This window comes from Eleutherodactylus coqui, chromosome 7, assembly GCF_035609145.1.
Source record: "Eleutherodactylus coqui strain aEleCoq1 chromosome 7, aEleCoq1.hap1, whole genome shotgun sequence".
Classification (NCBI taxonomy): domain Eukaryota; kingdom Metazoa; phylum Chordata; class Amphibia; order Anura; family Eleutherodactylidae; genus Eleutherodactylus; species Eleutherodactylus coqui.
The window spans coordinates 84,447,502-84,470,881 of NC_089843.1; the positions used below are offsets into that span (position 1 = coordinate 84,447,502).

Genomic DNA, 23,380 nt, shown 5'->3' on the forward strand with positions numbered 1-23,380 from the left:
AAAATCTGTAGTGTACCCATCTCATGTGAACATGCTGCTTATCCATCCTCTGTTATTGTACATTGTTTTCTATGGAATGTGGTAAGATATCAAGATAAATGCACAATAAGTAGTTGTAAGGGAGCCCCAATATCTGACTTGGGGTTCCCCAATGATCCGGGATGATGTTGGTAGCATGGCGGTTCAGGGATAGCTCACATTGGATCCAAGAGCTCACATTTATGCTTTCAGTAACAAACTTTAATGAAAAGTGAAAAGAAAACAGATAAACAGTTGAAGTCCTATTCTGGGGTGGCTTTTCAGCTATTAGAGAATCTGCGTTGGTGATATCGCATCTAAAGTCCAGCGCCTACATTTCAAGTCTCTCAAAATCCTTACCCAGCAACTGGAGTTTCAATCTACACGTCCTTATTTCCCCATGTAACAGGTTTCTCAAAAGTCCTTATCCAGGCACCAGCAGCTCTGTATCACATCAACGTTGTCGGGCAGAAGTCTCTCCAATGCTTGCATTTAGCTTAGCCTTTATCCAAAAGGAATGTCTGTCTTGTTGAGTAGCTCACACCCATAGGGCGCATCCCATGCACTGCAGTTTCTCTCACATAAGGTAGTATCCCTTGCTCCTCACTCCAAAGCACAGCAGCATAGAATCAGGAGAGTATCCACAGCTCCTCATACTGCAGCATGGCTGCACAGACACAGAGGAGCATCCGCAGCAATTTATACTGTAGCATAGCTGCACAGACACAGAGGGGCATCCCCAGCTTCTCACACTGCAGCACAGCTGCACAGACACAGAGGAGCGTCCCCAGCTTCTCATACGGTAACATAGCTGCACAGACGCAGAGGAGCATCCCCAGCTTCTCATACTGTAGCATAGCTGCACAGACACAGAGGGGCGTCCCCAGATTCTCACACTGCAGCACAGCTGCAGAAACAGAGGAGCATCCTCAGCTCCTCACAGTGCATCATAGCTGCACGGTCATGCAAATTCTTTTTGGCATGCGTTTTTGCACACATAACTTCGCACGTTAAAATGCCCGTCTGACTGCGCCCTAAAATGCCACAAATCAAATGTTTTGTATGTACTACATGTATGTCAGCATTTTAATCCGAAAGAAGATAAAAAGGAAACAGAAATGCAATGCAAAACATAACCAAAACTTATTTTCACAAAAACACTGTGCAAAACTAACCTTAAACAGCATTGCAATTAATTGACAATTTCTGACCAGTGCTACGAGGCAATGAGAAAGCAGGCTACCCTTTAAAAGAGGGAGTTGTATGTTTTATATACTGATGGGGATGCAGCGTTATTAACAAGTTGTAAATCTACCACCATGAATCTGGCCGTCGATGCATAATAAAACACTTAGCAGGAATGATAGATATAATAGGCGGATCTCGCACTGCAGGTGAATACTAATGGTAGCAATTCTTCAGCAGAAGATAGGATTACTCCCATGTCCTATAAATCATGGAGAGGAGCTCAGATAGGAAGTAATTACAATGATTCTGGCTGACTTGTGTGCATGACATAGCCTGAATGTTAACTACCCGGCTATGGCACTAAGTGCATCCAAACTTTATAGTGTTCTGGATCTCTTCAAAACCCTTCTTCTAAAATTCATAATGTTTTTTTTTGTTTTTTTTTTTTAAATATTTGTAACTGGAGTTCATAATCTTTAACAAGTGTCTATGATCAAACACTGACATTGTTTTTGATATAATGCAGTTTTTGTCATGTCTAACCATGAAAAATGAAATTACAAAATGTTGCAGTTTTCCCCTTTGCCACTAGATGTCAGTAAGATTCACACCAGGCTAAAAAAAAGCAACTTGTTTTACAGCCTGCAGAAAAATTGAATTTAAAACCCCTTCCCATCCAATGACGTACCCTTACGTCATGGGGATAGCGCGAGATCATAGCAGATCTCGTGCTATCCCGCAGTGGGAGCCGGAAGTCACTAGAAGATGCGCCAAACCCCCCCCCCCCGCGCGCGCGCGCGCGCACGCACACGCGCTGGTAACCCCTTCCCTTCCGCGATCTAAGTAGATTGCAGCAGGGAAAGGAAAGGGTTCACTGCGGGAGCGCGCTCCCTCTGTAACTCCAGCCGGCTCTCGTGATAATATCGCGAGAGCCGGCTTGTTGCTATGACAACAGGACGCCGGATACCAGTGTCCTGTATTGCCATAGCCTGTAATCGCTATAGTAAGCGATAAGGCATGGCAGGAGAGAAGTCCTGCCATGCCTTATCGCAGATTGTGTAAAAATAAGAGAAAAAAAGTACAAAGAATAAAAACGTTAAAAAAAAGTTAAAAAATCCTTTTTTATGCATTCCCACATATTAGCATAAACTTATTTTCTTTTAAATTAAAAATCCCACATATTTGGTATCAACGCATCCGTAACGAAGCGTACAATACATTGAATGCGCTTATTATCCTGCATGGCAAAAACCGTTAAAAAAAATGCTAAAAAACTGAGACAAAATGCTAATTTTTAGCATTTTGCCTCCTAAAAAACGCAATAAAAGGGATTAAAAAAACGTGTGTACCCCAAAATTGTACCAATAAAAACTACAGCTCGTCTCGCAAAACACTAAGCCCTAAGAGAGCTCTGTCCATGGAAAAATAAAAAAGGTATAGCATAATAATAATAACTTCCAAAAAAAGGGTTTTTATTGTGGAAAAGTGGAAAAACCTAAAAAAATATATAAGAATTTTGATATTGTTGTAATCGTACCGACCCGCAGAAAAAAAATGTATTGTGTCATTTATGCTGCATAATTAACGCTCTAAAAGAAACCCCCAAAAATCTATGGCAGAATTAATACATTTTCTTTCCCTACGATCATAAAAAAAATAATAAAAGTTTTACAATGTAGTCTATGTAACCAAAAATGGTACCAATAAAAACTACAGTTTGCTATGCAAAAAACAAGCCCTTATACGTCCGCGTCGACGGAAAAATAAAAAAGTAATGGCTTTTGAAAAATGGAGATGAAAAAACAAACAAAAATCGTTTGGTCCTCAACGCCAAAATAGGCCATGTCCTTAAGGGGTTAAAGGGGTTCTATCATTACAGCAAAACACCATTCCCTAGCTGGGCCATGCCTAATATATAAAATGAGGGTATACTCACCTCTCCTGGGGCCCCGGGACGCAGCTGACAGCCAGCATTGGCTTGAGCGATGACTTCAGTGTAAAAAAGCTGGACAGAAGCAAGTTACCATTGCGGCCAATAAGCGCTGATGCCAGAAGGGCTAACAGTGACACTGCAGCCTCCGATTTCCGTGAGTGGTCACATGCTTCTGCTTGACCCATCTACCCAGCAGTTACCGCAGATGCCAGCGCCAGCTTTCAGTTGTGTCCTTGGACCCCAGAAGAGGTGACTATACCCTCGCTTGTTATTTTATGCAGGGCCCAGGTGGGGAACAGGGTTTTGTTTTAATGGCAATACCTATTTAAAGCACACCTAAGTTTTCAACAAGCATTCCAAAATATAACAGGTTCTCTTTATCCACTCATTTGCTGCTTTTTGCACCCTGTTTCATGTTTATAAGTTTCAGGTGGTCTATACCATTTTTTTTAAGTCCTACTGTTTGCAATCTATTTGCAGGCAAGGAGTGTATTGCAAGACATTTGCATTCTGCCAATAGTTCACTGTCCTTTACTTCCTTTCCCTCACTTCCTGTGCTGCATTGCTCTGTCTCTGATCCAATCAGCAGGGAGGCAATATCTGAATACTCACCCTGCTTTGCCAAGAAAATTGTACAAATCAGGTATACAAAGACATTATGGCTAAATGGTTAGTGAACCCAAAATAATGTGTGCCCACACACAAAGACAAATGTGCTGTAACAGCAGGAGAAGCAGAGATTGTGGAGAATGCAGACACAGATCTGTCAGCCTGTGAGTGCAGGGAACCGCCTGTAAAGATAGCCCCTCCCCAACAGCTAAGAAAATGTCCCAGCATCCCAGTAAGTATAGAAGATTAATACCTAACAACAGGCAGTGTATTGCCGAGGGGCTTCAATGGAGCCGCCGGGTCTTCAATGGAGCGGCCGGCAGCAGAAGCGGCTCTATTGAAGAGAATGCCAGCATTTTATTTTTTTTTACACTAAAACCTTTCTTTTTCAGGGAAGGGCTTATATGTATAGTCCTTCCCTGAAAAGGAATGCAGGGAGCCAGCAGGTCATTGTTTTCAATGGAGCCGCCGGCAGCAGCTGCGGATCCATTGAAAACAATGCGTGCATTCCCTATTGTGCATGCATGTCCTATCTTTGCAGGCACGCACCTGCAAAGTACGGACATGTGCACACACCATAGGGAATGCAGTGTTGTAAATACAAGCGTGTTTTTGTGCGTGCGTATGCACGCACCAAAACACGCTCGTCTGAACGTACCCTAAGGCTTGGCTTCCATGCTGCATTTACCAAATACCTTTGAAACCCTGCCTACTCACAGCAGCCAATGGCTGTATGATTCTACCAGTATTATCATGGGTGGGGTTTTGGACCTAACTGTAACAGAAGGAAATCAAAAAGGGCTGGGCTAAGTGGCACAACTCTTATTAGATCACAGGAGAGCCTAGGATAAAACTTGACTCCTCTTTATTGAAAATGCAAGCAGCACATTTCCATGTTTTGAGGCCACAGCCCCTTCTTCAGAATGTCTGGATAGAACATTACTTTTCCTGTGTCCATTCCTCCTCCCCATCGTTGTCTCCACCACTCTGCACTCTTCATTGCCCCATTTGTGGCACACTGAACCTGTAACCCATCACTGTCTTTGGTGGCGGTGGATTACAGGTTGAGTGTGCCACGGATAGCGGAATAAAGAGCAGGAGTGCTGAAGACATGAGGCAAGTTTTATCCTCGGCCTTTCCTATGATCAACCAAGAGTTGCACCACCGAGCCCAGCGCTTTTTAGTTTTTTTCGCACTGTACTATCATACCCTTTTGTACAATTGTGGCATTCTCTGAGCAAGCAGCACCTTAGAAATATCTTTACAACTCCACCTCTTTTGCACATTCTTTACTGTAACACAAATCTCACTCACCTGAGCTATTAAATCTCCATTTTCGGCATGCACCATAATTACAGCACCGTGTCCCTTGAGGAAGGTAAAGATTTCATACAACTGAAAAGAATAAAGAACTAAATTCAGGATTACACAAAGTTGTAATGGCAGCACAGTAACTACACAAATAAATATTTAAGGGGGGTTTCACATATAGCGTTTTTAAGGAAAAACAGAGCGGTCGCACAACTTTTTTGTCTCTGCATTTTTTTTTTTTGCAGTTGCAAAAATATGGCCAGATGTCAACTGCAGATCAATAGGAAGCTATGAGACACACTACATAGGGGGAACTTAAAAAATTATTTATACCAAACTTTGGCTTCAAAAAGTCGTAACTTTGGCGCAAAAGGGGTTTTGTGTAAAAAAAAACAAAACGTTTTTTATGGTTTATGCTGAGTCTACCAATTTTTAGGAGCATGGTGGGGGCTTAATGGAAGGGAGCGGAGCACTTTTACTATAATTTATGCCAGAATTTGCAGTAAATTGTAGTAGTGCAATAATACTTCCTCTTCTAGCTGGTATGTATTGGACTGTCTAGTGGATGACCAGAGATGCTGCTAATTAATTAAGATGAATGCAACGCCTAATAAATTAAGCGCATTTCATTTCAGCACAGTTTACATCACAACAGGCAAAGGACAACTCAGAAAAAAAACGGGTCTATAAAAAATGCCTAAAACACACATTCATTACAAGCTAGAAAAAACACAAAAAAGCAATATGAGGAGATTAAACAGGCTGCATTCCAGAGTTTTGGCATAAAAAAAGTCAAAGTTTTGTGCAAGTGACACTTGCACAAAGATTTATGACTTTTGGGCCATATAGTCTATAGTTCTCACAACTTTTTAAAAAAGTGGATGAGACTTTGAGAAAGGGGGCCGGACCACACTGGCTTGAAAAATCCACTATGATTTATGCCAGAAACGGATGCAAATTATAGCAGAAATGTAATACTACAGCACACGGACAGCCTGGGGATGTGCAGAGGCTATTGTTTCTCAATAGATATATCACATTTTATTCCAGTGCAGTTTTTATTTAGAACGGGATATAAAATGCAGGTTTAAGTAAATCTACCACTGAGGGCGGTTTCAGACGAATGTGTAATTCTCCCGTTATGTGGCTGTGATAATCATGGCCACATAATGAGACAAAACAAAACTACTGATTTCAATGGTTTCGCTTTCACTAGTTCTTTCCTCGGCCATTGATTGTACAGCTGAGAAAAGATAGGATTTGTTCTATCTTTCCCGCATGTAGTGAATACTATGTGTGGGAAAGATCAGACAGCACCTATCTTTCCACGTTTTTCGCGAAAAAGTTTGAAAAGCCGATGCAGGGGAGGAAGTTCCTTTCTCTAAGGCACAACTACACTCCGTGCTTGTCTGAAACCACTCTAGGGGTATGGTATTGTGTTGCAGATTTGCTGAAAGCAGCCCCAATGGGTTGTCTAGAATTAGAAAAAGTTGTCTGCCACCATTCTTCATAGGCAGTGCTTGATACTGTAGCTCAGACCCATTATGAGTAGAGATGAGCGAACGTACTCGGATAAGCACTACTCGTCCGAGTAATGTGCTTTATCCGAGTATCGCTGTACCCGTCTTGAAAGATTCGGGGAGCGCCGCGGAGCGGGGAGCTGCAGGGGAGAGCGGGGAGGAACGGAGGGGAGATCTTTCTCTCCTTCTCTCCCGCCCGCTCTGCCCCGCTCCCCGCCGCAACTCACCTGTCAGCAGCGGCGCTCCCCGAATCTTTCAAGACGAGCACAGCGATACTCGGATAAAGCAAATTACTCGGACGAGTAGTGCTTATCCGAGTACGTTCGCTCATCTCTAATTATGAGTCAATAAGGAAGAGTGGCGCAGATTATAGAAAAAGCTGATATTTTTTCTAATCTCAGACAATCCCTTCAAATTGGTAGTTTATAGATGCTCCCCATAGAAGATCAAAATGGCGGTGCTACATTTTACATCATAAGAATAGACATCTTCTGTTATCACAGAATTCCTGTATATAAAAACAGTCACATAGAGGTACCTGGCTATCTGTCATTTGGTATAGATCTTTGTAGGCCATGTAAACCAGGAATGAATTGACACCTGTAAAGAAAAAAATTATAAAACACTGTCATGCAATCCTGGCACTAATCCATCCCATATCTCCTTGATTGACATGACTGACCCTGCCTACATTATCAGAGATGGCTCCAAATCACAGGTCTGCATTACAGAGTGATATATGAGGGGGGAGGGGGGGTGATAAATCCTTGAATTTTTGATCTTCATTTATTTTCACATCAATAGAAGTTATATCATTTGAGAACTCAAGCTTTGCAATGCTTCAAAGTTTGGCATGATCTCATGTGTCATTCCTATGTTATGCAGTTTGAAGGCAACGCGGTGCAGCATGATTTCATTGCAAAGGAGAACATACCAGTTATGAAGTTCCTATTTTTGAAAGGAATGTTGGCCAAAGATATTCACGGTAACATGGTGCAAACATTAGGTGACAAGCGCCCTCCGTACCGCACAGTGAAAAATTGGGTTGCCAAATTTATAATGGTCACTTCAACAATGGCAATGTAAACTGCCCAGGGAGACTGTTCCAGAAACCATAGAACTAGAGATGAGCGAACCTACTCGTTTTGAGTAATTACTCGATCGAGCACCGCGATTTTTGAGTACTTCAGTACTCGGGTGCAAAGATTCGGGGGGCGCCGGGGGGCGGCGTGATGGAGCGGGGGGTAGCAGCAGGGAACAGGGGGGAGTCCTCTCTCTCTCCTTCTCCCCTCCCACTCCCCGCTGCAACCCCCCACTCACCCACGGGGCCTCCCGAATCTTTTCGCCCGAGTACGGAAGTACTCGAAAATCACGGCACTCGGGCGAAAAAGGGGCGTGGCCAAGTAGGCTCGCTCATCTCTACATAGAACCCTTCCACAACATGTATCTGGAAGACTGGCATGTTTGTGCTAAGATGATAGCTAAGGCTCTGAAGATTTCCAGAGAAAGAGTTGAGTCTGCCAGGTAGGTCCAGAAATGTTTGTCAGCAGATCTAAAGTTCCTGAATGCAAACCTCCCAGGAAATTCTGCATCTTTTTTGGCACAATGTTAATGCTTTCCTGTTGTGACTGGTGACATTTTTATGTATGACCCTCAGTCAAAAGACTAGACCAAAGAATGAGGATAGGTCATCAATACAAATTGCCTGGAACACCTATGTTGTTTATCTCTGCCAGTCCATATCTTACGTACCTTTGTCTTGTACGTAAGATGTGGAGTTAACTCTACATGACACAAGAAGCATGAGACACATCAATCAGAACATGATCACCAAGATCTCAGGATATCTTATAATATTCTGACTATAGGTGCTTCAGATAGGAGTTATGAAAGAGGGTAGCTGCAGATTTTGTCAGATTTCAACTGCATGTAGTATTTATTTTTTCCGTCAAAACTTGGTTCCATTCAAAGAAGTTGATTGGCTTGGGTACACCGCTCGGGACCCTGGTCAATAAACTGCTCAGGCAACCATGTCAATGGCAAAACACAGGGTACAAAGCCAGTCTATATTAAGATGTGGAGGTAACTCTTCATGGTACAGGATGCCTGAGACACATCAATCAAAGCATGATCACCAAGATCTCAGGATATCTTATAATATTCTGATTATAAGTGTTTCAGATAGGAGTTTCCAACTATGGGACATGGGTATATGAAAGAGGGTAGCTGCAGATTTTGTCAGATTTCTACTGCATGTAGTATTTATTGTTTCTGTCAAAACTTCAAAAACAATGACAAACCCCATTATAGATTAGCTGGGTTTGTTGGGCATCAGTGAAATCTGTCATGCAGTGGTCCTGGCAGCATGATTCAGATGTAAACAAGGGCTTATAAAAATGGAGCTTGAATTTTCGGATTGCAAGTCAGATTATACAAAGTAGTAAGGGTGCATTTACACACACAGATGAGCTTTGAGCCATCATTTTGCTTAGGTACTAATGGGCTAATCAGGCCTTTAGTACTTCATTGCATGTATTTAGAGAGCAGCGGGTGGTCTGTTCTCTAAATACATCGCTATTGTTCTCCAGCGGGACAGCGGGTGTTAACAGCTGTTAAAGAATGTTATCAGTGCTGCCCGTGGAGAATTCAGTGTGCTGTCCGTCTAATCTTATTGTCCTGAGGGACGAGGATTTCCTGCGGACCTAAAGTCAGAGATGGATGAAAAGTGCACGATAAGTGCTCTATGGGCCCACATTTACATACAATGATTATTGTTGAAAAGATAGCTTTTGAGCCATCATCGCTGTTTGTAAAAGGGCCTTAAAGGGGTTGTCCCGCGAAAGCAAGTGGGGGTATACACTTCTGTATGGCCATATTAATGCACTTTGTAATGTACATCGTGCATTAATTATGAGCCATACAGAAGTTATTCACTTACCTGCTCCGTTGCTAGCGTCCTCGTTTCCATGGTGCCGTCTAATTTCAGCGTCTAATCTCCCGATTAGACGCGCTTGCGCAGTCCGGTCTTCTCCCTTCTGAATGGGGCCGCTCGTGCTGGAGAGCTGCTCCTCGTAGCTCCGCCCCGTCACGTGTGCCGATTCCAGCCAATCAGGAGGCTGGAATCGGCAATGGAACGCACAGAACCCACGGTGCACCATGGGAGAAGACCTGCGGTCCACCGTGGGTGAAGATCCCAGCGGCCATCTTCGCAAGGTAAGTAAGAAGTCACCGGAGCGCAGGGATTCGGGTAAGTACTATGCGTTTTTTTTTTTTTAAACCCCTGCATCGGGTTTGTCTCTCGCCGAACGGGGGCGCTATTGAAAAAAAAAAAACCAGTTTCGGCGCGGGACGACCCCTTTAAGTGAAGGGTCAGTGTTTTCCCTTGGTACGTACCTTTGTCTTGTATCAAAATGTCCAGCTCCTCTCGGATTCCATCATACCAACTGGTGATGTCAACATGGAGGGAATAATCACAGCAGGATTTGGTATCGGCCACCTCATGCCATTTTTCAAATGAGGTCAAAATATTTGATCCGGGGTCAGGAACCACATGGTCAACTGCAAGGAAAGAGACACTACTGTGACATGTGAATTCTACAAAGGCAATGGATACATTGCAATATGCTTCACTGTGTTTATATGGCCAGGGTCATTGCTATACAAAAAAATATGTACAGATGTTTCTATGTGAGACACCGTGCAGATATAATATGGAAGTGCTGCTCACCGAATTGTCATCCATGCATCATACTCATTTCCGCACACAAGGCCCATAGAATGAAGACACATATACAACACTGTTATACAGTTTTCTAGGATCAGCCAATAAAGCTCAAAGGGGTATTAGACTTTTATGGCATATCGAAATGCCATAAAAGTATAATAGATGTGGGTCCCAGAATTGGGGCTGCGTTCAAGTCTAGAAATGACCCCCCCACACCCGCTCCAGCCAAAATTCCAGCCCAGTTGATGACCGGGGAAGTTGGTATTACGAAAACGGACTCATCTGTCTCTGTAAACCGACAGAGGAGGATATCTATTGCAGCCATGCTTGGCCAAGATAAGAATACCCATTTAATCATTGTATAGTGAAAAGTTATATGATATTCTTATAAATTTTTGTGCATCAATTCACAGTTTTAAGATCACTGCTTGTTGTCATTTAGTAGAAACTTTCATTCTTTACTTCCAGTATACAGATTTTACAGTTAATGCCCAAGAGGCCTAAAACTTAAATCGGACCCGATCGGTCTTGTTTCCCGCACTAACTGAGATAAAGTTGTAATATTTTCAGAAATATACAGAATAGTGAAGTCTTATTCACATCTGCCTGTGCAGACAGCAAGCAATTAAAATAACTAATCATATTGCACATTGTATACACCACACGTATATGTACTCTTAATCTACTCACTGATCATGGTGGTCCCTCCTGATACTGCAGCTTTCGTTCCTTGGTAGAAATCATCAAGTGTCGTCATACCCAGGTAGGGCTTCTGAAGATATGTGTTAACGTCGATCCCACCAGGAATAACCATACGTCCATTGGCTTCAATTGTCTTCACTCCGCCAGGAACAATCAAATTCTCTCCAATTTGTCTAAATATTAGAAACATAAATGGTCTCACTGATAGCAAACAGGGGTCTTTAATGAGGAGTCGTTTATGCATAAAAGAAATGTTGCAAAACTTTTCAGTGTATGATGAAATGATAGCACAACTGTTTAAAGGGATGGGTGAAAGTTAGGCAGCAGTTACACCGTTCAAAAAGCAAACTTGACTTTTTTAATGGCCCCAAAATAAGACATTAAGGCACTTTAGTGAACCTCTTCCTATATATTGGTATGAAGGGATCTCAAACTATTGTGTGCAAAACTACACAACAATGCCTTGGATTGCTTGAAGTTTCACTCACAATTCACTCACATAAACCTATTAGCTAAATTGCTACCCAATACTAGCTAGAATAGCTTGCCTAATGAGGGAGAGTAAAAGGCGGAGAGTAGTGAAATACCCCTGCCTGCAGTACCTGATGACTGTGTGGAGAAAGTACTGTAGTAATGCAAAGTGAAAAGGCCCCATTCAGCACTAGGGAGAGCAAGTGCAGAGAATTAACCCTTTGCAATCCAATTTTGAATTCAGGGTTTCCTAGGGGTTTTTCTCTTTCTGCCATTATACAATGGCGCCATCTGCTGGCTAGAGCCAGTACTGCGGTATGGGACATACTGGAGAGTAGAGATGAGCGAGCACGCTCGGTAAGGGCAGTTACTCGAGCGAGCCTTGCTCATCTCGAGTAACTTCCTTCTCCTCCGAGCGTGCTCGGGGGACAGCGGGGGGTCCGCAGGGGGGAGAGTGAGAGAGATCTCTCCCCCCCCCCCCCGCAAACCCTCGCCGCTGCCCCGAGCACACTCAGAGGACAAGGCAGTTACTCGAGTTGAGCGAGGCTCGCTTAAGTAACTGCCCTTACCGAGCGTGCTCGCTCATCTCTACTGGAGAGGCCCCCGACAACAGAGCGGCCAGTAATATACAGTAAGAATACCCTGCCGGACATCTTCCGACATTGGAGCTGTGAAGCCTTCAATCAGAATGTCTGGAAACATCAGACAGTGGATTAGAAAGAGTTAACCCCTTTGCGAAATTCAACATACATATGAGTCAGACGTGTGCAGTGTTTGTGTGGAGCAGGCTCAGAAATTGAGCCCTCTCAATACATGTAAAGCACAGCTGGCTGATACCAAGCCATGGCAGCTGATAACTCTCTTCCTTACTATTTAGATGCCACGGTCAGTGCTGACTACAGCATTTGAATGATTTGACAGATGGACGGGACTCCATCTGTTCCAGTGTGACAAGTTCCCAGGTGCCATTTGGTCGCAATAGCAGCTTAAGGCCTAGTGAAGGATTTCACACATGCCATGGATTTCAGTGTATTAGGTCATGCCAGTGGTAAAACTTAATAGACTGACATTAAAAAATGACAATATGCTAGAATATTGATGTACTGTGGTATATTTTATAAGCAATCAGACGATAGCAAGCTCTTTAAAAATACAGGTAAATAATTTAAGTAAATTATTGTTAATATTACAAGACAAATGAAAAGTAAAAAAAAAACTCTTGCATTTTTTTTGCTCACCAGGACTTCCAAAAAAATTGAATAAAAAGCTATCAAAAGGTTGTATATAACTCAGAATGAACCAATAGTAACCAGAGCTCTCACACTGACCCATCAACAGAATAATAAAAAAGTTATGGGGATTGGAATATGGTGGTAGATAGTAATCTTTCTTCTTTTGTTTTTTAATGGCATTTTTTAAAGCAGTACAAACAAAAAAATACATGAATACAGAATAAAGTTAACATGTAATTCTTACAATCTAATGAACACCATTAAAGCAAAACTCCACATTAAATAGCGCAATTGCTTTTTCTCCATTTTACTCCACTTAGAAATGTTTATAAGTTTTTCAATAGATTAAATGGTAGCATTAAAAAATATACCTTGTCCCATAAAAATCAAGCCTTCATATGGTTGTAATGATGGAAATATAGAAAAAGGTTATGATTTTTTTGAAACCAAGGATAAAAAACTAAACTGAAGCAATGAGAAATGGCTGCAATTCAAAGGGAATAAATGGGTTGTTTAGAAGTAGTGAAAAACATGGCTGCTTTCTTCCAAAAAACAGTGCCATCCACAGGGTGTTAGTGGTATTTACTGTACTGGGGCCGATCTGCAATACCAGACACCACCAAGAAAGCGGCCATATATTTTCTACTTCTGGAAAACCCTTCTAATTTCATCTCCTTTCCTCTTATTCTTCCTTATACCCAAATCACTCATACAAGAGATTTGGCTTAAACTGTAGACTGTGGTAATTTCCTAATATTTAGGCAAAGGATTACAGAAGATGACTTCTGAAGTAAACCTCATGGGCTGAGTATAATATGAGCACCTACTTGATAAGGCCATCTTCGAGGTAAATATCGGCATAGAAGGACTGGTCATCATTGATGATTCTCCCACCTTTGATGAGGAGTCGATCACTCTGGAATGAAAGAAGAAGATTACTATTGGATGCAGTCTACAGCAACTTAATAGCTGATTACATTTGATAGCACACTCAAGGCCAAAAATACAAGGAGTAATCATTTAAATCAAAGCGACCCTCTGGTTTTGGGACAGGAGGGGCAGGTGGGTGTATTACCTGCAGCTGTTCTTCTTTGTTTTCAGCCCTGAAAGACAGCTGCAGCACTTTTCTAACTACCTATTGCACACTGTGCACTGCTCTCTGATTGGCCAGTGCTGATCACATGAGCAATCAGAGAGCAGGTACACTGCATTAATAGTCTAACACTAGCAACGCACTGTTGGGGATTAGGCAGTGTGAAGATTGTGTTGGCCATCTTGAATGGCCAAAAACAGGACCTGAAACAGGAGGATCAAAAGTACAGAGAAGAACAATTGCAGGTAATGTACTCTGAGTGTCTTTGTGCATAGTGCCTATCACTAGCCGTAATGTATTGTATTTCTGCAGGCTCCCATCTCTGACCCTTTCTTCCATTCTTGGTTCCTACATTTCTCCCTGGTAGTTGGATATCCATTGCTGACTTCTGTTCCCAACCCTTTGGCTATATTTGATCCCTGGTACAGTTGCCATCTAACCATCGGCTTTGACGACTGGCTACACATTGTGTCCAACTTGCCTGCTGCTTCCATAAGTGTAGATACTATCCCGGGGACTAATATGGAAGTCAGTGCAGTACACCAGAGTTGGGTCATTAGAGATTCTGGAAAGGTCATACATTCGTTCATTTGGCTTGTATATTAAAAATGTTCATTAATCTGGAAAATCTATTGCTTGTGTCTATGCCAGACGAAGGGAATTTTTTTGAATGCAATATATGAGTATTTTCTTGGATTTTTAGATCATCGGTATTGATTGATGTATTATATATTTTTACAGAAATTGTATATTTTAGTCAATTTACAAAAACTTATAGTAACGGAATTGCAAGTGACATATGCACATGTAATATTCATGCATTTTAGTGCTGGAAGGAAAAATAAAAACAAAACATCAGAAAACAAGATTGCACAGCAGAGTAATCCACTTTTTCATTATAGGAAATGTCACTTGCGATCCGGGTTGATAAATTACTTTCATACAATTCCAGATGGCCAATACTTTGACCAAAGAAGCATTTTTCCGCTAATGCTTCAAAAACATTCTCAAAGTTAACAAAATAAAAAATGTCAAATTGCAGCAGCTACAGGGAGAGACAGAAGGAAGGAGGGAAGGAAAGTAACAGAAGTAAGGTATGGGCCTGCTGTGCAATACTCTGATTTGGCTTAGGACTAATCTCTGGGAGAGTATCTACGGTCATCTGGTATTCACCCTTTAACCACACCAATCTAGGTCTAGTCTTTGCTGCTAATAACTCCAGACTGATACCCAAGGGTAATTGTAAGGAGGTACTGGAAGAGTAGGCAGAGATGTGGTTGTCGAACAAAGCTGAGGTCAGAACAGGTGGCATTCTTGTGTAATAATGAATTGGGCATCACATCAGAGCAGACAGCCGACAGAGTAAGTGTGATCAATAAACAAGTTGAGGTCAGGAGTGGAGAAAACAGGTAAGCTGAGTGAAACAGGCATGGAATTAACTAGGAAACAGCTATGAGATTGTATGGCATTTGCACACTATACAAACTAATTGCTTATGCACTCTCTATAGGGGGAGAGAGCCTTATGTAGAACGATCAACATTAGCCAGGAATGGGCAAGCTGGGTGTTTGGTACCCAGAGGTAGGTATTTAGTACCCCAAATTTATCCATAGCTGATTATATGTAAAGTGGCAAAGGGATTTGCGTGAGATTTATATGAAAAAACACATTGTTCCAATAGTAAAGTGCTTGAAAAACACATTGCATTTGAAGGTTAATTGCATGGCATGCGAGCGTGATGTGTTTTTTTCACACTCGCATAGAAAGTAAAGGACTATTGGTCGGAGAGAAAAATTGCAAATTTTTATGATAGATTTTGAAGAAAAAAAAACTTGTTTGATTTGATCTTGCTTCTGAACGGTTCTTAAACCCCTTTATGACCAAGGCCTTTCATTACTAAATGTCTGCATTAACATCCTGCAGTCATAGTGTCATCCATCTGTTTCCTAACATCTAAATGTATGTTGAGAATCACAGGACAGGAGGAAGAGAGTGTGTCTGCAGAATCTGACAATACAGAGTTTGTTTGTAGTCTGTTGCCATGGAAACCGATAGCTCTGCATGGGAGCTGTGCACACCAAACATGGCTTTTTTGGCAAAGGTACTGAATAAATAATATGGTTAGTTTACAAGAGTATCTAAGCACTGACCTTTCCACAGATAACAGATTCCACTGATGAACTGTCCAAGGTAATGATGTGGAGCTGAAACTCTTCCTAACTTTTCAAGTTATCTGATCACCCCCATAGATTAATAAAGTGTTTCTAATAATAAGACTAAACTAGGTTAGTGTCTATAGTCCAATTCACTAATATACGTAATATTGTAGATTTCCCCAAAGCAGGAAATATGTCTCTAATGTCAATAATGATCTCAATGAATTTGCCCCAACCTGTTCTGTATAAGGAACAAATCTAAAAATGTATTCCCTAGCAATAAGATATATTAAAAAACAACCAAAACTTTCTTATTTTGAAGCATTATATTATTAATTTATACTGGACAATTATACTCCACCACTTTGTAGTATAAACAGAAGTTATGACTGAGGGAGCAAGTTGAAGATTGTCAGGATGTCTCAGAGGGTTCCAGAACAAGGTATATGCATGAGAGGAGACCTGGGGGTGAGCTTGTGAAAAGGTGATTCAGGAGATAGATAGGCAGTAGTATGGGACAAGACCAAGCAGTGAGAATGTAAAGGCATGGCTTAGGAAAGAGAAGGGAAGAGGCATGGGAGTAGACCAAGGAGTGAGAACATGATGGAGAACATGATGTAGAAAGTTGTAATTTAGGAAAGAGAAGGGAAGACGGGTGTAAGAATATGAATATGTGGTATATAAAGTAAGTGATCAGAGAGGAATGGGAGAAGATCAGGCAGTGAGAATGTAAAGAGGTGATTTAGAAAATACGCTATCCTACCAAAAGTAATTGGACACCTGAGCAAGAGTTGTATGTACAGTGATCCCTCTTTATATCCCGGTTCAATGATTGCGGCTTCAGTGCATCGCAGATTTTAGATAGACCATATAGAATTCTGTTTTTGCAGAGTTTTTCTATATCCTTGAATTTTGCAGTACATACAGGAAATACAGAACGCTACTAGCGCTTGCCAACGCAAGATTGTACACAGCACACTATTGGCTGATGGAATGTGTTCTGTGTCGGGCGCTGATTGGCTCACTGATCGGTCTGTTTGTTCGCTTTTGCGATTGTTTGGCAGTTCACCTGACAGATTCATTTGTGTAAATATAACGCCATTACTTCACTGTTTTTTACGTATCGCGGGGGTCTCTGGAACATAACCCCCACGATAAACGAGGGATCACAGTATTTCCATATGTTAATAACTAGTGGGGCCTCCTTTGGCCCTAATGACATTGAATGCTCTCTGTGGCATACATTCTACTAGAGCCTCAGACACTTCAGCTGGTATTTCCCTCCATTCATCCTGCAAACATCTAGCAAGTTTACTTAAAGAAGATCCATTCGCCCATCTACATTGGTGTAAGGAATGTCGTCCTTGGACAGTTCAGCAATGGAAGAAGATTCTATCGAGTGATGAATAACGAAGTGGATGAAGTGTCCAATTACTTCTGGTAGAAAAGTGTAAATGGGAGAGGAATGAGGATAGGTCATTAAGGAAAGAAAAGAGGAAAAGCATGGCAGAAGACCTGGGACTGAGAATGTGATTTAGAAAGGAGGAAAGGAGACGCAATGAAGAAGACCTATGTTAAGAATTTAAAAGTGCTTTGGGATATAGGCAGGGAGTGATATGCGAGAAAAAAAATGGGGTGAGAATGAAGAGGTGATTTAGGAAAGATAAGGCAGGATTCAAGGGAGAAAACAAGGGGGTGAGAAAATGAAGATGTGGTTTAGGACGCAGGTGAGAAAAAGTATGAGAGAAGACCTGAAGTGAGAATTTGAAGATCTCACTTAGGAAAGTAGTAGGAGAGGAATGAGAAAAGATCTGGCAGTGGAAATGTGAAGAGGTCATTTAGGAAAAAATTAGAGGAGAGGCACCAGAGGAGGACAGAAATATGGAAAGAGACCTGGAAGTGGGAATGTGAAGAGGTCATATAGGAAGGAATAGAGCAAAGGCACAGCAGACAACATAGACTGAGAATGTGAAGAGGTGTGCAGACTTCAATGTGTTGAGAAGAGGTTATACTTTGGGTGGTAGAGGTCAATAAAAATATCTGGAAGATAAGGTTGTATGGGGCTATATGAGCATTAAATAATTGTAAGCTGGTAAAGCGGCTAACAAAGAGGAGTCATACTAAACAACTGATAAGAGAGGTGGATAGTCTTGGTATGATTTCTCATGGTGCCATCCTGTTTGATGGCAGGCCACAGAGAAAGGAACTGCAATATGTTTTAACTAGGATCCAAATGAAGTATCAGCTGTATATCCAAAAGAGCGTTTTATGAATAACAATTTATTACATTTCAATCATTTTCCAATGGACACAAAATAAGCATATCATTATAAAAATGTATGAATGCAAGGAAATGAGATGCCTGAGGGAAATCATAGTTAAAAGAAATCCTATTGTACTTTCTACATGTGAATTAAAGTTTACAGCTTGTTCATTAAGATTCAGCCAAAATGTGGAGATATTCCAGTCGTGTCTTCCAAACAAATTCCCCCCATGCCTCTAACCCAACTACCTATGATCTTGATGTGACCCCGGCCACAACACTGAAGAGGAGGGCACCAGGTATGTTACACATTCTGCATCTATAGTGGAGTTGTTACTGTGAACCAGAAGGTCATTTCAGTGTAATAAGTAAGAATATGATAAGGCATGCATTTATTAAATGAAAACTGGCATTTTAAAGATCTACCATGTGGCATATAGAAGATAATGAATCTCAGATTAGGGGCATTTGTGCAATTGCAGTGCCAGGAATGTGTCTGTGGCATTGCACCCAGCTGTTGGCAAAGAAGTGAAAGTCTATACTCAGCCTCTCAATCTGACACCCTAATGTTAAGAATGTTACACCAGACCCTCCTGCTTGTGTTTTGTCAGTTGTAATTACAGATGACTTGGAATAATGAACGCAGGAAGGCGATAATTTATTATAATACGTGCACATGTCATGCCTCAATGCCTTGGGCATCGGCACACTTACAACTACGCACAATCCTGAACACAGCACCGTTCAAGAGCCGCTCTGCATGTCAATGAATTACAATGAGAAGGATCAATGTGAAATCATGGTAATGTATAGATGTCTAGACTGTAGAACAGGAAACTCATCAGATGGCCAATATCATCTCTACACCTCTGAGTTGTATTACTAAGTTAACCTAGGGTGGAGGAAAATAAAAACTACCGTATTTCATTCTATAAAGAAAGTAAAATGTGAATTACACTTATGGGGTCAGTAGAGTTTTTTATGAAGTCAAAATGGATTTTATTTTTTAAAGCCCTTTTTCTGTCCCAATATAGTATTGGATTATACTGTAATCTGTCAAGACGTGCCACAGGTATGTCTTGATAGGTGATCATTCAGTAGGGAATGGGCTGCCATGACACCCAGACTGCTCCATGCAATCTCTTTGCAGATGTACCATTCTAGCCCCTAGAATACTGATCAGGGCAATTAAAGGGTTAACAGTCATGATCAGTGCTATGTACAATTGCAGCTGTTGCAGACTGGTGTGTGCTGTCAAACATGGCAGACACCCACTGTATATGGAGTGGGCTTGGCTTCCGAGCCCACTCCATGCACAGACACCTAATGTGCACCGTACATGTACAGTGCATATCAGAGAGGGGTTAAAGGGCTTGTCCCAGTTAAAGGGTATTGATCTGCAGGTGTTCCTCGCCTGGTACCCCCAGCGATCAGCTGTTTCACCAGGCTGAAATCTAAGGGTGACTACCCACTAGCATTTTTTTTCCGCTGTGAATTCGCAGCATTTTTTTTCTAGATGTCTATGGGACTTTCTAATGTTAAAATCACAATGCAGCAAAAACGCAAGTTGCCGTTTTTGCTGCATTGCGATTTTAACATTAGAAAGTCCCATAGACATCTGGAGAAAAAAAACGCAGCGTATTCGCAGCAGAAAAAATGCCCACTGGACAATTATAATTTAAAAATCCGCGTTTTCCGCAGCCATAGGGATGCATTGGACACCCGCAGGTAAGTAAATATCTGCGGATGTCCTTTTTCCCTCCCGCGCGGATCACACGTGCAAGAAATCACCCGCAGCATGCTCCATTTTCTGTGGGTCTCCTGTGCGCCTTCCATAGAAGCCTATGGAAGCCGTCCGTATCCATGGCACACCAGCAGCTGAAATTCAGCTGTCCGGCGTGGGAGCGCGTGAGAGCAGGAGATCAAAGGAAAAAAGGTGCACGGCGCATGCGCATGGCACGCTTCCGGCGTGCCAAGCACATATGCCGCGCCGAAGAAAGAAGATCCGGCCATGACGGAGGGAAGATCCGCTGTGTCCGGACAGGTAAGTAAATTCAATTTTTAGGCCTCATGTCCGAAGGAAAGGAGGGACCCGCTGCGGGATTCTGCATGTGGACATGAGGCATAAGTGTACAAAAATGTTTTATTGCAGGAAGCAAGCAGCTCTGTACATTGCAGAGTGGCCTGGGCGGGTACTGCAGGCGGACGCCTATTGAAATGAATGAGACTCAGCCTGTAGTACCAACCTGGGCCACTAAGCAATGTATGGAACTGTTTGCTACCTGCAGCAAAACTGCTCCATGCACAAAGATACTGACCTATGCATACAGCCAATCGCTGAGGTACTAAGTGGGAAAGCCCTGAAGATTTTGATGACCTATCATGGGGATAGTCAAAGCAAGTTTGGCTATCAGCACCTCCTTCAGGCAAACTTTATTAACAGACTAGGAACATCAGGCAATGCAATGTTTCGGATCTGTTAATGAGCCTTTTTCAAGCAAATAACAAATGGCCAAAACATACCATTACATAGTGTCATTAAATCACATATGCAAATATTAGAAAACACATTGAATAATAAGAAACTAAGCTTTAAAATCACCATATCAAAACATCAAATGCAGGTCACATGATAAAAAGTCCATATATGGGAATTCCATATCTCTAAATAGTCGATGAGTGGAACGCACAAGATTCCGGCATCCTCCCATGTCAAATACGCATGTCCGTGATCTCACCATCTCCTCCCCAATAAGCGCATGTCCGAGGGACTCTGGAACTGGTTTCATGATGACTTACTGTGCATGCTATACTCTGCCCATGCTCTAAAGTCCTTCTCATACAATGGATCCCAATTGGATCTCCTATATGTGTAACATCTTCTATACTACTGTATCTTCATTAAAATATGGTATAATATCATAATATCCAACACCCAAAATTTTACTCCAATTTTAACCTACTATTACTATTCTGAGGATAGGCTAACAACAACTAGAAATGAGACAACCCCTTTAAATATTTTTATGTTTATAGGCTCCTTATGGTCTTTAGACATAAGTAACATGGACATGCAGGGGCGGACAAAAATATGGAAACACTGTGCGAAATGCCTTAAATTACATGAGATTATAAATCATATTTTAATAAGACATGTAGAGAACGATTTTAAGTGGAGGTAATATGACACAGATGCTGCCGGGCAGAAGTGAACATCTGCCTGAGCAACAAGGTTCCATTGGTCAGGGGTTTGAGCCACTTAGCTGCTATTACCAGCTGGACTCCCAAAACCACCCAGAGCAGGGCAAGAGGTGAAGTAAACACAAATGTGTCGGGAAAGCTCTCAGCCAAGTAGGAGTCAAAAGGGCAGCTCAATACTAATGATTAAAATTACAAGCATTCTGTATGGCGTTTCCATATTTTTGTCCACCCCCTGTATTTATAACTTCTAAAGTGCATGTGGGCAGTCAAGAGGATACAGCTCCACACATTGCATTAGTGATGGTTAACCCGCAACGTTATGGGCTTTTAAATCTCCTACCATAAAACTGCATACTCCGCCAGGGCTCAGTAAAAAGGACATACTGTATTGTATATACACACATATATAAGGCTTGTCTATATGGAAATAGTTCCATGTGTTCTTTATATGTTTTTTTCTACTCAGGAACTCTGCTCTTACTTTGGGTCAAATATATACAGAAGTAACAGAGAATACAAATCTATCTGTACATATATGAATAGAGCTAGCCATAACAGCGACTACCACAGTACCCTCATCACAGTAGAAACCACAATGCCCCCATAAGTGGCACTCAGAGTGCCTTCCATACATGCCAAGCATTTAGGAAAGGGGGGTTGTGTTTGTACAACCAGTGGATTATCCAAGCTACAGTAGACAATTTCAAAGGATATTTCCTCTTGCAAGCAGTGATTTCTGCTTATTTTAATCTACATTGTTTCATCGCAGGGTATAAATCCATAATCTATCATTGCAGTCTCCATCTTTCAGTGAATATCTCATGTTAGCTGGATAATCCTAAATGACAATTCAATACACAGCAGTAACCTTTGGCTCTTTAACTCAATGTCAAAACTCAGAAAGACACCAGCAACAATGGAGGCTAATGAGCAAAGACACAATGTGATACAATAGGTGGAGGATGAATGACATGAAGGCTACAAGTGGTGGGAGCAGACATTCCTTCATTCCTTACTGTTAAGTAATGGATAGATTAGACTAGATTACAGATAGATAGATAGATAGATAGACAGATAGATAGATAGACAGACAGACAGACAGACAGATAGATAGTCAGATAGATAGATAGATAGATAGATAGATAGATAGATAGATAGATAGATAGAATTAAATTCAATTGCAATGAAAAACAATTTAATTTTGGAAGTAACCCAAATGTTATTACATTTCCACAAATATAACATTGTATCATTTTTTGTTTAGAATCTCTACTCTGCTTCCATGTAACACTGGTTTGACCCACATACAAATAATGCACTCACTCAGCTTGTCTGGCAATTATCTGTCAGTCCTATTGCATACTATTCCTTACAACTCAGAACTAATGGTTTGTTCTGTATGAAGCCAACCTTATTAATGGTCTTCCATCGAGCAGAGCTCTGCTACGTATTCATAGTGACATGTATTAAAGGGCCAGCCTGCCCATTCATCAGGAGCAGCCATTGTCCACACTACCCTTGATCCCCCCACTTCAATAGCTCTGCATGAGGTGGTGCCAGGAATACATCTGGGGGTGTTGTCTCTGTCATGGCGCTTGCTGCTCTGCCTCTTTAATAAGAAGAACTATTTTTACAACACTCGAGTTATGATTACAAGACGAGACTGACAGCAGAATGCCCTGTGATACCAGCCCTATGCCATCTGCATAATACAAATCATCTCCGGATGCCCTACATTCTACCCTACTACATTCTAATCAAGGCTGGAAAGCAGACAAATGAATTATGTATACAGATAGATTTTCCTTTCTGTCTACATCTCCTTAAAGGGCAATACTTTTAATTTCCGCATACACAATCTAGAGATTACTACCAGCCCACTGATGACAGATGCTATTGTGCAATGCAAGACAAAGCTACTATATCTGTCTACACACAGGCTAGCCCCCCCACGCACAA

At 41.7% G+C, this 23,380-nt stretch overlaps 1 protein-coding gene across 2 annotated transcripts in view; it reads right to left on the reverse strand.

Annotated features, from left to right (window-relative positions):
• CRMP1 (collapsin response mediator protein 1) overlaps positions 1 to 23,380 on the reverse strand; it is a 60,479-nt gene that overhangs the window by 17,290 nt on the left and 19,809 nt on the right. For both annotated transcript variants that reach the window (XM_066573295.1, XM_066573297.1), the window contains exons 2-6: positions 13,536 to 13,624; positions 10,994 to 11,178; positions 9,973 to 10,137; positions 7,118 to 7,179; positions 5,063 to 5,143 (exon numbers count right to left, since the gene is read on the reverse strand). In XM_066573295.1, the coding sequence (XP_066429392.1) occupies positions 5,063 to 5,143; positions 7,118 to 7,179; positions 9,973 to 10,137; positions 10,994 to 11,178; positions 13,536 to 13,624 (582 nt within the window). The remainder of the gene's footprint in view (positions 1 to 5,062; positions 5,144 to 7,117; positions 7,180 to 9,972; positions 10,138 to 10,993; positions 11,179 to 13,535; positions 13,625 to 23,380) is intronic.